A 14,958-nucleotide genomic window follows, 5' to 3' on the forward strand; every position below is an offset into this window, starting at 1 on the left:
ATTTAACATCTTCCCTGGAGTTAGACAAGAAGATGCATACCTTTTTTGTCTCTGTGCGTGCATTTTAGCTTTGGGAATAGACGCTCCGTTAGCATAGCTTAGCTTCATCACTGGAAGTGAGGCAGGACAGTTACAGTGCCTTACAGTGTATTGCAAGGTCTGACATTGACCAAACTTGATATGCATGACCTTGGTGGGCTCTAGGTCAACTCCTGAAAAGGGGGTCAATGTCAGACCTTGCAATCAAAAGTTAGGGGGCGCACTGAAATTATGGCAAGGGTTATTAGCCCCCTAACTTTGATTGCAAAGTCTGACATTGACCCCCTTTTCAGGAGTTGACCTAGAGCCCACCAGGGTCATGCATATCAAGTTTGGTCAATGTCAGACCTTGCAATACACTGTAGGGCACTGTAAGGCTACTGTCCTGCCTCACTTCCAGTGATGAAGCTAAGCTATGCTAACGGAGCGTCTATTCCCAAAGCTAAAATGCACGCACAGAGACAAAAAAGGTATGCATCTTCTTGTCTAACTCCAGGGAAGATGTTAAATAAGCTAATTTCCAAAAAAAAGTGGAGTTCCCCTTTAACTATAATAACAAGGGATACAAATAGCCCCATCTAGTGGCAAAACATAGATACTACCGGTATATGACAAATCACTAGTGAAGGATGGAACAGTTTAATAAACAGGAGCCAAAGCTGTTCCAACAGAATACTTCTGAAAAGGTCTATAGTTGTTGGTTTTACCATTGTTTTTTGGTGGTGGTAGTAGTCATAGGTAGCAATAGGTGTAGCCTATAGTAATAGTGGTAGTGATAGTAATAGTAATATTTATCACCCAAGAAATACTCTGGTATGGAAACAATCAAGTGTATATACTTTATTTCAACATGTACATTTACTTCATATAAAGCCAAATACATTCTGTCAAAAAAAAAACTTTACACAAAGACAGTAGTTCAAACATACAAATCCATCAATGAACAAGCAAAGATAAAATATGATTGCAAGAATACAGTTTGAGCTGACATTTGAAACCAAGTGCAAATGACCAGGGGAGCAGACATTTGAGAGGGAGAGAGGAGATTGGAGTACAAACAGTGTTCCAGCCAGTAGAATAATTCAGATGGAAAACAAAAAAAGGTAACAATATTGACTACTTGTTATAATGTGGCCAGACAATACACACACTGCCATTTACATGGTTTTCAGTGTCTTTGGGTGCAATCATAGGGCAACCATTTTTTTTTAATAATATATAACTTTTTTAATTACTACCTTTTGGTATCTAATAGAGCATTCTATATATAGCATGTACTACAATACCAAAAAAAATATGAATAAATAAAAAAAAATACAGTTCCCCGTGATTACAACCAATAAATAACCCCTTTGTTGTTGTGCAGGAGTGTAGTAACAAAGTTTCCACATTCTGTATTTTAATGGCAACTCTAAAGCCACAACTATTTGAGCTGTGGTCTGTTCATACCACAGACGTATATATACACAAGCTGGGCGTATTACATCAAAAGCTTGGACGATTCATTTTTTTTTATTCATTCATTAATCAATCAGTGTTTTAATGGTAACCATAAAGCCACAACTCTTTGAGCTGTGGTCTGTTCATACACACTCTGGAGTATTACATCAAGGGCTGGTCTTGTGCAAAAGTGGACAATTAATTTATTTTAAATGAATGAATTTAAGGGGGCTGGGGATGTGGAGCATTGATCTCCTTTTATCCCATCTAATACTGTCCTCTGCTGTTCACTATGGGCTGTAGCACTTCAGTTACAAACAGTCTTTCAGAGCATAATGATCAGTTACACACAAACTTGGTTTAGCCTATTAGGAGTTTGTGTTGTTCAGTCACAGTTCTGCTGGTGATGAAAGCTGGGTTTAGGCCAAGAGCGAGGCGTGGTCACAATTTGTTCAACTCAAATTCGCTTGAAAACAAAAGGGAGATTTGAATGGAATATGTGACACCAATTGCTGTCCCAAGTATCATTTGACCCTTGCAGGTGTACAATGTCACAAGTGAGATAGAATTTTGAGAGACTGAACATTCTAATGATGATGACTCATCTAGAACTCCAGATATAATTATGGAAAAATATTTAAAAGTTTGAAAAACCGTACACCCGAAAGGATAAAAAAAGTAATAGCCAGGCAAAAATGGGGCAATAAAATAATCACAAATAATATTCTGATTAATTCAATAGAGAGATAAATATAGTAATACTTTTAGGTAAAACTGAGATCAAGCCTGAAAGAAAAGTGGTCAAATGATTACAAACTTAAATTTTTTCTTTTTTACTTTCATAATTTCCAAATAAGTTTATAAAATAATCGAGTCAATATGATATTCTCTGCTGCAACAATAGCAGTAACATTGTGTTAAGCTACAAAGATATGACGAGGGGTGTAAAGTACTTGAGTAATTGTACTTCGTTACAATACTTAAGTACTGTTTTGGGGGATTTGTACTTTACTTGAGTATTATTAGGTTTGTATACTTGTACTTTTACTCAATTACATTTCAGAGAAAAAAAAACACACTTTTTACTCCTTACATTTAAAATGCAGACCTACAAAGTACAAATCTCGCAGGTTCAACTATTTTAATTAGTATATTTGTTTCTCTGGCCGAACTAACGTTAACGTTATTGATCCTGCGGCCGCAATTTATTTAAAAACAGCCAATCAAATCCCCATCAATGGAAAATTAACCCGCCCATACCCATGCTGATTGGTCCTTGTGCAAGACTAGAAAGCAGGAATCTTTGATTAAACACCTGCTATCAGAAGAATAGACAGTCAGAAAAAAGGTTTTTTACTTTTACTTTTTAGTACTTAAGTACTTTTAAAAGTAGAAACTTTTTTACTTTTACTCAAGTGTGTTTTTAGCCAGATACTCTGACTTTTACTTGAGTACGATTTTGAGACGGTACCCATACTTTCACTTAAGTATAATTTCTGGGTACTTTTTACACCCCTGGATATGACGTTATAAAAACATAAAAGAACAATCTTTGGGCGTTTTGAATCAAGGGGAAGTCATAACGTCATTATCAAACAAACAAAAGAGGATAAAACAAATGAAACGGAGGTAGAGAAGAGAAAGACATGTATCCTTAGTCCAAGGCTCAGGACTGGCCCAAGTATAATTGTCCAATTTCAGCCATATGAGAGGGAAGAGGTCCGACAACCAAATGAAGCCACCGATAAATGCATTGGTGAATGAAGCTTGTATTTTCTACAGACTGTTTTATCATGTCAAGTTTATCACAATACCACAATTGTTATCCTATGATGCTATACCAGACCAAGTATAATAATACCAAAGTTCCACGATAGCACACCAAAAAATACAGGACACTGATTGTTGATTAATATGAACAGTTGGAGCCATTTAAAAAGAAAATTATAATAATAATAAATAAATAAAAATAAGTGCACTATGCAGTTTCGGAGGAGGGTTATTTGTTTGCAGAGCCTTCAAAAGGACATTTTCTGTATTCCATCTTGTGTTATAAATTGAAACAAAATAATTTTTAGGCACTGTGAACCAAATGTAAGCCTAGAATATGTTTGTCTAGAATAAGTCTTGAAATTACGGGCCCTGCCTTTTGTAAATGACAGAAGTGAAATAGTAACTTCGGGTAGCATTCTAGCTTTGAACAGTGTTCCAACTTCCAGGGATACAAGTTTGTTTATTCAGTTCAAAACATACCTTAGAAATGATTCACTTCTCGGATTCTCACAAAATGACATAGTGCACCTATAGTAGAGAAGCGGTTTGAATAGCACTTCACATATTAATGCTACTAAATTTACAAACTTTCCTGTGTGGCAATTTGTACTCAGGATCTGACACACTACTACAACACGGTACTTCAGAATCTTTGGTATTAAGATATTGTAATAGTTTGGGAGTGCAATAATTCAGTCGTACTGAAGTATTGTACAACACGATTCATAAATGGTCCAAGTGGCTCAAGAAAGCATGGCTGCCATCTCTTCACAAGCCAAAACTAAAATGGATGGACACCTGCTTAAAGATATAACAAATAACTGTAGTATGGACACACAGTAACATAATCAATGGATATCTAAATTACTGAATGTTTCACTGGAGAAATGCCCCTCCTCTGATGGCCACTTTCCTCATATCACTTTGTCCAATAGCCCTCTGTATCACACATGAGTACAACAGCAAACACAACAAAGCAGGGTAAAAAACCTTAAACTACCACCCTAGGGGTTATGATCGGTTTGAAGAAGTACAAAACAATAAAAACACTTGCCGGAATTCTTTCAGCCATCGTTCCCACACTCTTGACACATGACACTCAACCCAGGCCCTTCTCCTCAGCTGCCCGGGGAAAGGTCTGGCTCTGCAAGACTACTCAATTATTAAAAAAATAAAATAAATAAATAATCCAACTGACAACAAACACTAACTCAGCGCGGTAATGAGGCGTGGATATAGGCATTAGAAGCAGTAGCAGGCAAAGCAGCGGCAATAACGATAACGACAGCAGAGATGTAAAGCCAGGGGGGCAGCGTGTAACAGTGTATTTGACCTGTTCTGACCTGTGGCACTCTCCAGACACACATACTGTATAAATGAGCAGCTGCCGGGGGGGAGAAACCGTGTTCACCTGCCAACAGCGAAAGCGCTACGGCTTCTTTCCTCAGGAATGTTATCAGAGCAGGGGATGATGTTGAAACGTTTCTTGTCACCGATATTATGAAAATCAAGGGGGTTTTGGTGATGAAATCAAATCACATAGTTAAATAGGGAAAGTGGCCAGTGAACTCTGGAAACAACATGGTGGATTATTTTTAAACCAACCCACTCGTAGATAAAAGATAGAAAAGCGAGGTCTCTGGCCTCCGGCAGCTCCCAATACTGTACCGTATACGGTCACACTTCGGCACCGTGGCGCCCTGCCTAACCCTTCTACTGGATTTCATACCCATCCATCTACTGTGCCTCTTTTCCATTCAAGCTCTTACTCGTAATAGGAAAACTAACAAAAAAAACATAAAGAAAACAAGCAAATCATTTCAATTGACTAGGTATATGTACAACTAGTCATCATGCCTGTCATTATACATCCACTAGTATACCAATACTTTGTTGGTCTATTTAGTCGTGTTGTATGGTTTTGTATGGTTATTTCCTGAAAAGTGATAATCACATCTCTGGTCCAAGCACTCGATTTAAAGAGGTCCTTCTGCATGATTGCATGTGGGAATCGCAATTTTACAGATTTGTGGATTACATCGACAAAAGTCCTATGACTAGGCATTGGTCGATTAGGCATTTCTTTGGTGGTGGAACAGCCCAACAAGAGTCGCCGTGGAGAAATCGCAGCAGCTCTCTGCTCCCACCCCATTACTGTCCTAAGCGGCGGTGTAGTCCAGGTTCATACTCGGCTGTATGGAGTGTGTGTGTGTTAAAGGAGTATGTACACTTAGAAATAACATTTTAATCAGTGCTTCCCAGATCTGGTCAAATAAACGGTTATCTTTGTCTTGACGAACTTCTGGGTTGAGTTCTTCTCTCCAGAGTCATCTTAGTCTACAGGAGCTAACTACCCTACAAGTGTATTCACCTGTGTGTGTGTGTGTGTGTGTGTGTGTGTGTGTGTGTGTGTGTGTGTGTGTGTGTGTGTGTGTGTGGGGGGAAATAATGTATACAGCAATATAGTGATACAGTGACCAAGTTATGTAAGAAAGTAAAATACATTGAATCTCGTTTTACTGCAATAAAAATTATTGGATTGAGGTGAACAGACTGAAAACGTTATCTTATTATTAGATAAAACATGATGTACTGTATATATATTTTGTATTGCAGATGCTAACAAACTTGCTAACAATCTTTTCTGTCTGGGACATAATTTGCAGTTGAAAAAGGTAATATATCACAATATCACAACTCTAGTATCGTGATAATATCATATCGTTGGGGCTTCTGGTGATTCCCACCCCTAGTGTGTGTGTGTGTGCGTGTGTGTGCGTGTGTGTGCGTGTGCGCTCTCTGTGCAACAGCAGGCACATCTTTGTTTTGCACCACGCAGGTTCACTAGTAACCCTGACAGAAACCAGAACGGAAATTAAATAAGTTATGAATAATAACTTAAAAAAATAAATAAAACACAACAAATAAAAGTCACATTCATCATAACATTTTTGTATTTTGTGCGTGTATTTCAAAAGTAATGAAACTTTTGGTTTGCTTTTTGGGGGGTGACCAGTGTACGAGGACAAAGACACTGCTTTCTTTTGACTGGCGGCTTTAGGTAAAAATTATTGACTGATTTCAAGTGTGTGTATGTGTGTGCGTGTGTGTGTGTGGGGGGGGGGGGGTATAAAACCAACAACAATAAATAAAAACACAAAATAAAAAAAGAAATGGATCAATGCGAAGTTAAAACCAATATGGATGAGCGTGTGTGTGTTTAGACCGTCGCCTCTTTTTTCTCTCCACACCGTGGTTAGTGAATTTGCCCAAATCATAATGTTGACCTAAAAAGTTTTTATGAACCTAACCCTTCCCTTAACCTCAGTGGAGACCTCATGCACCACCCTAACCTAAATTAGAAAGACATTTTTTCTAAAAACAAAAATCTAAATTGTGTTGATTTTTGAAGTTTTCCGCAAACCATGGTGTGGGGGGAAAAAACTAGGCGACTTGTGGAGGGATTGTGTAACGTGACGGAGGCAAGCGGCAGGGGTGCCAGTGTTTTACCCCCCGGCGCCCAACAACACACTCCAGCAGTTCAGCAGTCCCACCGAGCGTCCACCTCCTGGCCCTGTTAGAACGGGAGGTGCTTCAGCTGCTCGAAGGTCATGAAGAACTGGGGGGGGATTTGGTTAAGGAAAAATTACAGTGTGAACTCCACCAATCTGTATATCACCTCCACAAACGCAACAGTTTGGCATTTTGGGGATTCTTGGTGGCTTGGCCACCTAGAGCACACACCACCTAGACTCTAGTCTAGAGCACACACCACCCAGACTCTAGAGCACACACCACCCAGACTCTAGAGCACACACCACCCAGACTCTAGAGCACACACTACCTAGACTCTAGAGCACACACCACCTAGACTCTAGTCTAGAACACACACCACCCAGACTCTAGAGCACACACCACCCAGACTCTAGAGCACACACCACCTAGACTCTAGAGCACACACCACCTAGACTCTAGTCTAGAGCACACACCACCCAGACTCTAGAGCACACACCACCCAGACTCTAGAGCACACACCACCTAGACTCTAGAGCACACACCACCCAGACTCTAGAGCACACACCACCTAGACTCTAGAGCACACACCACCCAGACTCTAGAGCACACACCACCTAGACTCTAGAGCACACACCACCCAGACTCTAGAGCACACACCACCCAGACTCTAGAGCACACACCACCTAGACTCTAGAGCACACACCACCCAGACTCTAGAGCACACACCACCTAGACTCTAGAGCACACACCACCCAGACTCTAGAGCACACACCACCTAGACTCTAGAGCACACACCACCCAGACTCTAGAGCACACACCACCTAGACTCTAGAGCACACACTGTGCCTCAGCCGGTGGTTGTCATGTATAACTAAATTCACTAGCCAACATTAGCTTCATCAGTATGACCCTTGGGTTCGGCTTGCGCCAAAACAATTTAGCACACATTCATTTAGTTTGACAATTATTGAGTTACAGAGTGTGAATATGTCCGATGAGCCCCTTAGAACACAGCTTGGCTAAAAACATCTGATTGGTTATTGAAGCAGGGAGCTCTTGTTTTTGGCCAATCCGATTTTGGCCTGCCAAGTGGTGTTCCCGGGGGCGCATAAGAAAACTAAGTCCACCATTGCGTTCCTCGTCAAAAAGTACACAATGTGTAAAACCACCTGCCAACCTGAGGCTGGAGGAAATGAAATATATACTGTATATGGCATTGGTCCAAATATAGGACGATCCTGATAAGACAAACCCTCTTTTAAAAAAAGAAATACACTTTTTTGAAGACCAAATCTCGTTTTTCTTTTATATATATAATGAAAATAAAACACATTGGGCAGGATCCACAAAGAATGGATTGTACTATGCTAGTTGCACCCTACTTACAATTCATTATGCATTGAAAATGGGGGACCCTGGTGTAAACAAGACGAAAGTATTTCTCTGGTCTGCATCTCCTTAAAGGAAAACTCCAACATTTTGGGAAATTAGCTTATTTAACATCTTCCCTGGAGTTAGACAAGAAGATACATACATTTTTTGTCTCTCTGCATGCATTAGGCTTAGGGAACGCCCGCACCGTTAGCGTAGCTTAGCTTCATCACTGGAAGTGGGTCAGACCTTTACCGTGAAGTTCCCTAGAGTCATCTACAGTCACGAAATACACTCCAAAACGTTCCTGTAAACATGTTGTGACCTGTGTATTTACCACGTGGAGAAATTAAAAATAATTGAATTAGACATTTACGTTTTCTAAGCAAATATACTCAGAACTATTTTTTGCCAAACTACTCCTCTCTGGGCTCAGCGATTTCACGTCACCAGTGCTACTTTCTAACGTCGAGGTCAGTGTTTGTTTACATTTTTCATTTCATTCAAAGGATCCGAACCGATTGAAGTTTCTGGATACCATGACTGTGGTAAGTTTTCATTTCTGTTTTTAGATGGAAGACTGTATTGTGAGATTGATGAATAGGACAGTCACAACGTTGCTGGACTATCGACCTAGTTAGCCACTTTCATGACTGCGATGCACGGCTACAGGGTTTGGGCGAGTAAATCCACACTTGTGGTATTATTATAACTCATTTATTGTGTAACGCTAGCCCCTTAAAACTTACCACAGTCATGGTATCCATAAACTTCAATCGGTTTGGATCCTTTGAATGAAATGAAAATGTAAACAAACACTGACCTTGACGTTAGAAAGTAGCACTGGTGACGTGAAATCACTGAGCCCAGAGAGGAGTGGTTTGGCAAAAAATAGTTCCGAGTATATTTGCTTAGAAAACGTAAATGTCGAATTCAATTATTTTTTATTTCTCCACGTGGTAAATACACAGGTCACAACATGTTTACAGGAATGTTTTGGAGTTGTATTTGGAGTGTATTTCATGACTGTAGTGGACTGTAGGGAACTTCAGGGTAAAGGTCTGACCCACTTCAAGTGATGAAGCTAAGCTACGCTAACGGTGCGGCGTTCCCTAAGCCTAATGCATGCAGAGAGACAAAAAAGGTATGTATCTTCTTGTCTAACTCCAGGGAAGATGTTAAATAAGCTAATTTACCAAAATGTTGGAGTTTTCCTTTAACAATTGTGTGTATTGAGCCTTACTGTATTCTACCCATTCTACAATCTGTTAATAAAAGTTTCAATCAATCAAATTTGATTGATTGAAAATTGTATTAACAGATTGCAACTAGCACGGTGCAATCCATTCTTTGTGGATCCCGCCCATTGTTTTATTCAATGTAGGCAAAATATTTCTTTATAAAAAACACATTGAATAAGACAACAGGCCATTGTTTTTAACATCTTTTAGTTAACATATTTTTCTCTGACTGCATTGTCTTTTTTTGTGCTTCTGGGAGGTACTGGGCAGGTAAAATAACTCTTGCCTTTAAGTCAGATTTCTCACAATGTTAATTGGAAAAAAAAAACATTATCATTTCTAAAACCGAATTACCCTGCAGTAATATGAGGAACATCAAGTTGTAATTGTGCTCAAAATGTAACATGATTTTCCATGATATCATAATACACAGTCATTTAGGAAAAACCCTTTCACAAATATTGCAATACTAACATTCTCTCACATTGCCCAGCCCTAGCTGATAACTGTTGCGGCTGACAACCGTAACATTGCATTTTGCACTGCTAAAAGATTTGCACATTACTCATTACACACATTTGTTTTGGAACTGTACATAGCCATCATTGTTATTTAAAATATATATATAATATATAGTATAATATCTACATCCTGATTTGCACTGCACACTTTTAGAACTGTATATTTATATAGTAATCTTTATTTTTAGTCATCTTATTTTATTCTATGCAAAATGTATTGTATTTATTTTATTATTAAGAATCTAATTAAGATAGAAGCTGCTATGGTCGAGGGACCACAATAAATAGAATTTCACTGTTCTTGCTGTAAAACACTGAAATAAGTGACAATAAAGGAATCTGAATCTGAATAAGACAAGACGGTTCACCCAGAGCCTGTAAGGATACGATGATGTTCCATGGTCCCAGTCTCAGCCAGTTTGGCCAGAAGCCCTTGTAGAGAGCGAAGAATCCCTCGTTTTTCCACGTCTGCATCAATCCATCCATAGTCCCTTTATAGAGCGGGTTCCCCGACAGGACCCGCTGGTTCATCATGCGGGTCCGCACCACGTCCACTGGGTTGGAGGCCAGCGCCCCTGCCAGGCCGCACGTGAAACTGGAGCTGTGAAGGGGAATCAAGATCACTTTATTATAATTAAGATTTAAAATCTCTTTTATTTCCAAGTACTTTTATTTAATGATTATTCTTTTTTTATTTAATTAAAAAAAAAGTTTAATAAAAGGAACATGGAACATGGAAGCGGATATGGACCACTAGCCTAGGTTAAAACTCTGGGAGATTTTCGGCCAACAGCTAGGCTTTCGACTGAACACACAGAGAGGAAGTTAGTATCCATCTTCTTGTCCGACTCTGGAGAAGGCGGTAAGCCCATTTCCCATAATGTTGGTGTGTTCCTTTAACATATTCCCTCTGCATTTAACCCACTCTATTGAGGAGCAATGGAGAGCCACGGTGTGACACCAAACATAACAAAAGCACGGGAATGTGACGTTTCAACAACACTCTTTCTGAGCCTCAACAGTTTCTCGTTCATGAAAAAGATCACAGGAATTGACCTGTGCATGGGAATTCTGTATTAGGACGTATTTTCAGTATACTGCGATTCTAAGAAAAACCCACATGAAATGTGTCAGAATGGTGTCGCTCATGCCCCCGGACCGGATGAGGTGCTTCTTTGTCATGTCGTAGACGGGAAGCTCCACCCCAACCACGATGGCAGCTCGCTGTGCTGTAGGAATGACACCCTGACGAAAGAAGAAAAAAAAGAGAAGTCTGAATGGAACACTTTAACGAGGCAATAATACAAAAAGCAAAACACACATAAACAGTCATATCACTATCTAACACAAACAAGCATGGCCAAAAATACACGCATGGACGCAGACATTCACCCGCAAACACCATACGTATGTACGGGCCATTGATGCACACACACAGAGGGACAGCCATCACGTCTATCCCGTCAGGTTTCTAAGATAAGATAAGATATTCCTTTATTGATCCCCTTGGGGAAATTCAGGCATCATAGCAGCAGGGGGGAGGGGAGGTACGGTACATGTGATAGTAGAAGACAATACAATTATAGTACAGTGGAGAAGTAAAAATATAAAAAAAGGCAGTGTAAACAATATAACAATATAATTAACTTGGAGTATGCACATATGGGCAAGTAGGCAGTGTAAATCGGTCAAGGTGCAAGATGAGGGTATGTATACCCCAGCGTTTCCGTTAGCCGGTAATTACCGGTATTTGACCGGCAAAATCTGTTGAAGTCCGACATATTTAATCTCTCCGGTCTTAATGTCCGGTGAAAATAATTCCCAGAGTCTAACCACAATTTGATTATTTGAATTGTATTAAAATAGGCTAAAATTAAATAGCCTATGCGATGAACGAAACAATCATTACATTTGTTTCATCGTTGCTTCTAATAATGACAACGACGTTGTCAGCGAGAGCTTAGTGCTGGGTGTGCGAGTGCATGTGAACCTGCAGAGCCGGAGCAGCAGCGGCACAGTGCAGTACTCCAATTCAGCCATTGGCAATTCAGCTGTTGGGTGGGGGGCGCTGCTGTGCAGTCCCCAGATAGAGCCAGAAAAGAGCCAGAAAACAGCTGAATCTGCTGCTCTGCATCGACACTCTCGCAAATAAGTCGTTGGGAGGTGGAGAGAGAGAGAGTCGTCACGCAAACCCACGATAATGTTGCCGTCTCTCTCTGCCAAATTTCTCAGTTCTTCGCTTGATATAATTAATACAAATGTCCAATATAACGGAATTCGTTAGCTCATAAAAATGTGATTATAACAGACTGCTGTTTATTAATGTCGGGCGACTGCCCACAGACACCTATTTGATTTAAAGTCGGCAGCAGCACGGAGTCTCTGGACTTATTTTATTTGGAATATAATGACTTTATACGCAAAAGTAGCCTAGTTTTAAGTAAAAATATTATAAATCTACATGCCTTGATGATGTCATTCTTTTGTTTTGTTGTCATTCTTTTGCCTATCAATTGTTTTTAAGCTCAATAAACTCTGACCGGAATTTCTCTCATTTGACCGGTAGATTGAAATCTACCGGACACTGAGGCCGGCAACAATTTTTTCTAACGGAAACCCTGGTATACCCTCTCAGTTATATTTGCCTTACAATAAATATAGTTACTGTACAATATATATAATCCAATACTCTAATATATATAATCTAAAGCTAAATATATACTCTGATTTACACACACAATCCCACGTGACGCAGATGAGGTGACACACAGACACACGGTGGCACTCACCCTCCACAGCCCCCTGGTCCCCTCTGTCTGGTAGATGTTCATGAAGTTGGACATCATGCTGCCTTGAAGCAGGCTGCCCTGGGCCTGCATCCTGATCTGCCGGGGGGGAAACAAACAACACACAACCGGTCAGACACACCGCTGATACCTAGATACCAACACACCACAAATCACGTCAGACAGTCCTTTGTGCTGGTAATAATACAAATAATATAATATATTATTACATGGCGTTTTCACATTCGCCGAAATGCTTGCTTGTGATTGGTCAATAGCCCCCCGACAGCGGTCATTATTTTTCAATAATGACCGCTGTTTTTTCAATAATGACCGCAGTGCGCAGCTGTTGGCAATCAAGCCCACATCAGTGCAGCAAATCAGACACACCTGCCGCGCTGCACTGACAGCGGAGTGTCAGCGGAGCCAGAACAGAGGCTGCCTGCGATAATAATAATCACTTTATTTGGGCTGACAGAGCCACAGAACAACTGCGATTTGTCAAATGAATTAGGTATATTGTTAGTAAGTTAGCCATGTAATAATAAGCGGGATAATGTATAGCGCTGCACTGACAGCGGAGTGTCAGCGGAGCCAGAACAGAGGCTGCCCGCGATAATAATAATCACTTTATTTGGGCTGACAGAGCCACAGAACAACTGCGATTTGTCAAATGAATTAGGTATATTATTAGTAAGTTAGCCATGTAATAAGCGGGATAATGTATAGCCTACTCGGTCATTGTCGCAAAATAATTGACCTTCACTGACGTTTAAAACACCTCGGCGCGGCGCCTCGGTATTTTAAACTCCGTGTCGGTCAATTATTTTGCGACAATGACCTCGTCACCAGCCATACATTATCCCTTACATAATTCACTTTATTTGTATAGCAAATTGCAGCTCAAAGTGCTCCACAGCAGTAAAAATACGGTACATACAATTAGCATTGAGCACAGAATTGGCAGATCAAGAGCAATGTATAAAGTGCAGACATAAAATAAGCATAAAATAGATAACTGCAAATTAAACAAGGTCAAGCTAAGGCATAGAACATTAAATCACATCGTTTTTCATATTAGGCTCTAACATCTTTAATAGGCCTCTTTGTTTACGGTTTGATATCACTGATACACATCCTTTTAACTTTAGCTTTTGTGATTTATGATCACAGGGACTAGAACCCATGATAGTCTAATAATTTCTACCCAAAAATGACTATTATTGCATAACAATAAATACTATTTTGACACCAAGAGAAGCCCTCGGGCCACCAGGCTCCAGACCTGACTTTGTTAACTGCTGGAGAACTGTTAGAACTGATTGACCTTTAACTACTGAACATTGCACAGACTCTGGCACACTTTGCACAAGGACTCACACATCACATATCATATCCACTTATTATGTATTTATTTACATTTACATTTAGTCATTTAGCTGACGCTTTTATCCAAAGCGACTTACAAGTTCTGTACGACAAGCCATCAGGAAGGGCACAACTCTATCAGCTGAGCAACAATGTTCATCAAAGTGTTGAGTGCTACGGTGTAGGTTAGTTTATTAGGACAAGTGCATTGACAGTACGGTTAGTTAGGGTTAGATATATATATATATATATTTTTTTAAATTCAGATAATGGTTGAAGAAGTGAGTCTTTAGTCGACGGCGAAAGATTGGACGTGTTTCGGCTGTCCTAACTGGGGTGGGTAGTTCATTCCACCATTGTGGGGCAAGGACTGAGAATAGGCGACTTCTCTTTGATGACCCTCCCGGAGCTTGGATAGGAGTAGGTCTGAGGCGGCCAGAAGATGCAGAGCGTAGGGGTCTTGAGGGTGTGTAGTTAGAGACCATTGACCGGAGGTAGGCGGGAGCGGTTCCCTTTGCCGCACGGTAAGCTAGGTTGAGGGCCTTGAAGCGGATTCATGCAGCAATGGGGAGCCAGTGCAGGTCCCTAAGAAGTGGGGTGACATGGGCCGACTTCGGTAGGTTTGAGATCAGGCGGGCCGCTGCGTTCTGAATGAGTTGAAGAAGCTTAGTGGCAGTGGCCGGGAGGCCAGCGAGCAGTGCGTTGCAGTAGTCGAGGCGGGAGATGACTGTTGATTGGACGAGGAGTTGGGTGGCTTCTTTTGTCAGGAAGGGGCGAATCCTTCTGACGTTGCTCAGGAGGAATCGGCAGGTTCCGGTTGTCGCTGCGATGTGAGCAGAGAAGTTCAACTGGTCGTCGAGGACAACACCAAGGTTCTTGGCGGTCGGGGACGCGGTCACAGCT

At 40.6% G+C, this 14,958-nt stretch overlaps 1 protein-coding gene across 2 annotated transcripts in view; it reads right to left on the minus strand.

The window, feature by feature from the left end:
• Positions 1-890: 890 nt before the first annotated feature.
• slc25a14 (solute carrier family 25 member 14) overlaps positions 891-14,958 on the minus strand; it is a 48,204-nt gene continuing 34,136 nt past the window's right edge. For both annotated transcript variants that reach the window (XM_084320023.1, XM_084320024.1), the window contains exons 6-9: positions 12,691-12,786; positions 11,022-11,146; positions 10,289-10,502; positions 891-6,871 (exon numbers count right to left, since the gene is read on the minus strand). In XM_084320023.1, the coding sequence (XP_084176149.1) occupies positions 6,830-6,871; positions 10,289-10,502; positions 11,022-11,146; positions 12,691-12,786 (477 nt within the window). In that variant the 3' untranslated portion in view covers positions 891-6,829. The remainder of the gene's footprint in view (positions 6,872-10,288; positions 10,503-11,021; positions 11,147-12,690; positions 12,787-14,958) is intronic.

The sequence above is a fragment of the Notolepis coatsorum genome (genome assembly GCF_963971535.1).
Source record: "Notolepis coatsorum genome assembly, chromosome: 8".
Taxonomy (NCBI): domain Eukaryota; kingdom Metazoa; phylum Chordata; class Actinopteri; order Aulopiformes; family Paralepididae; genus Notolepis; species Notolepis coatsorum.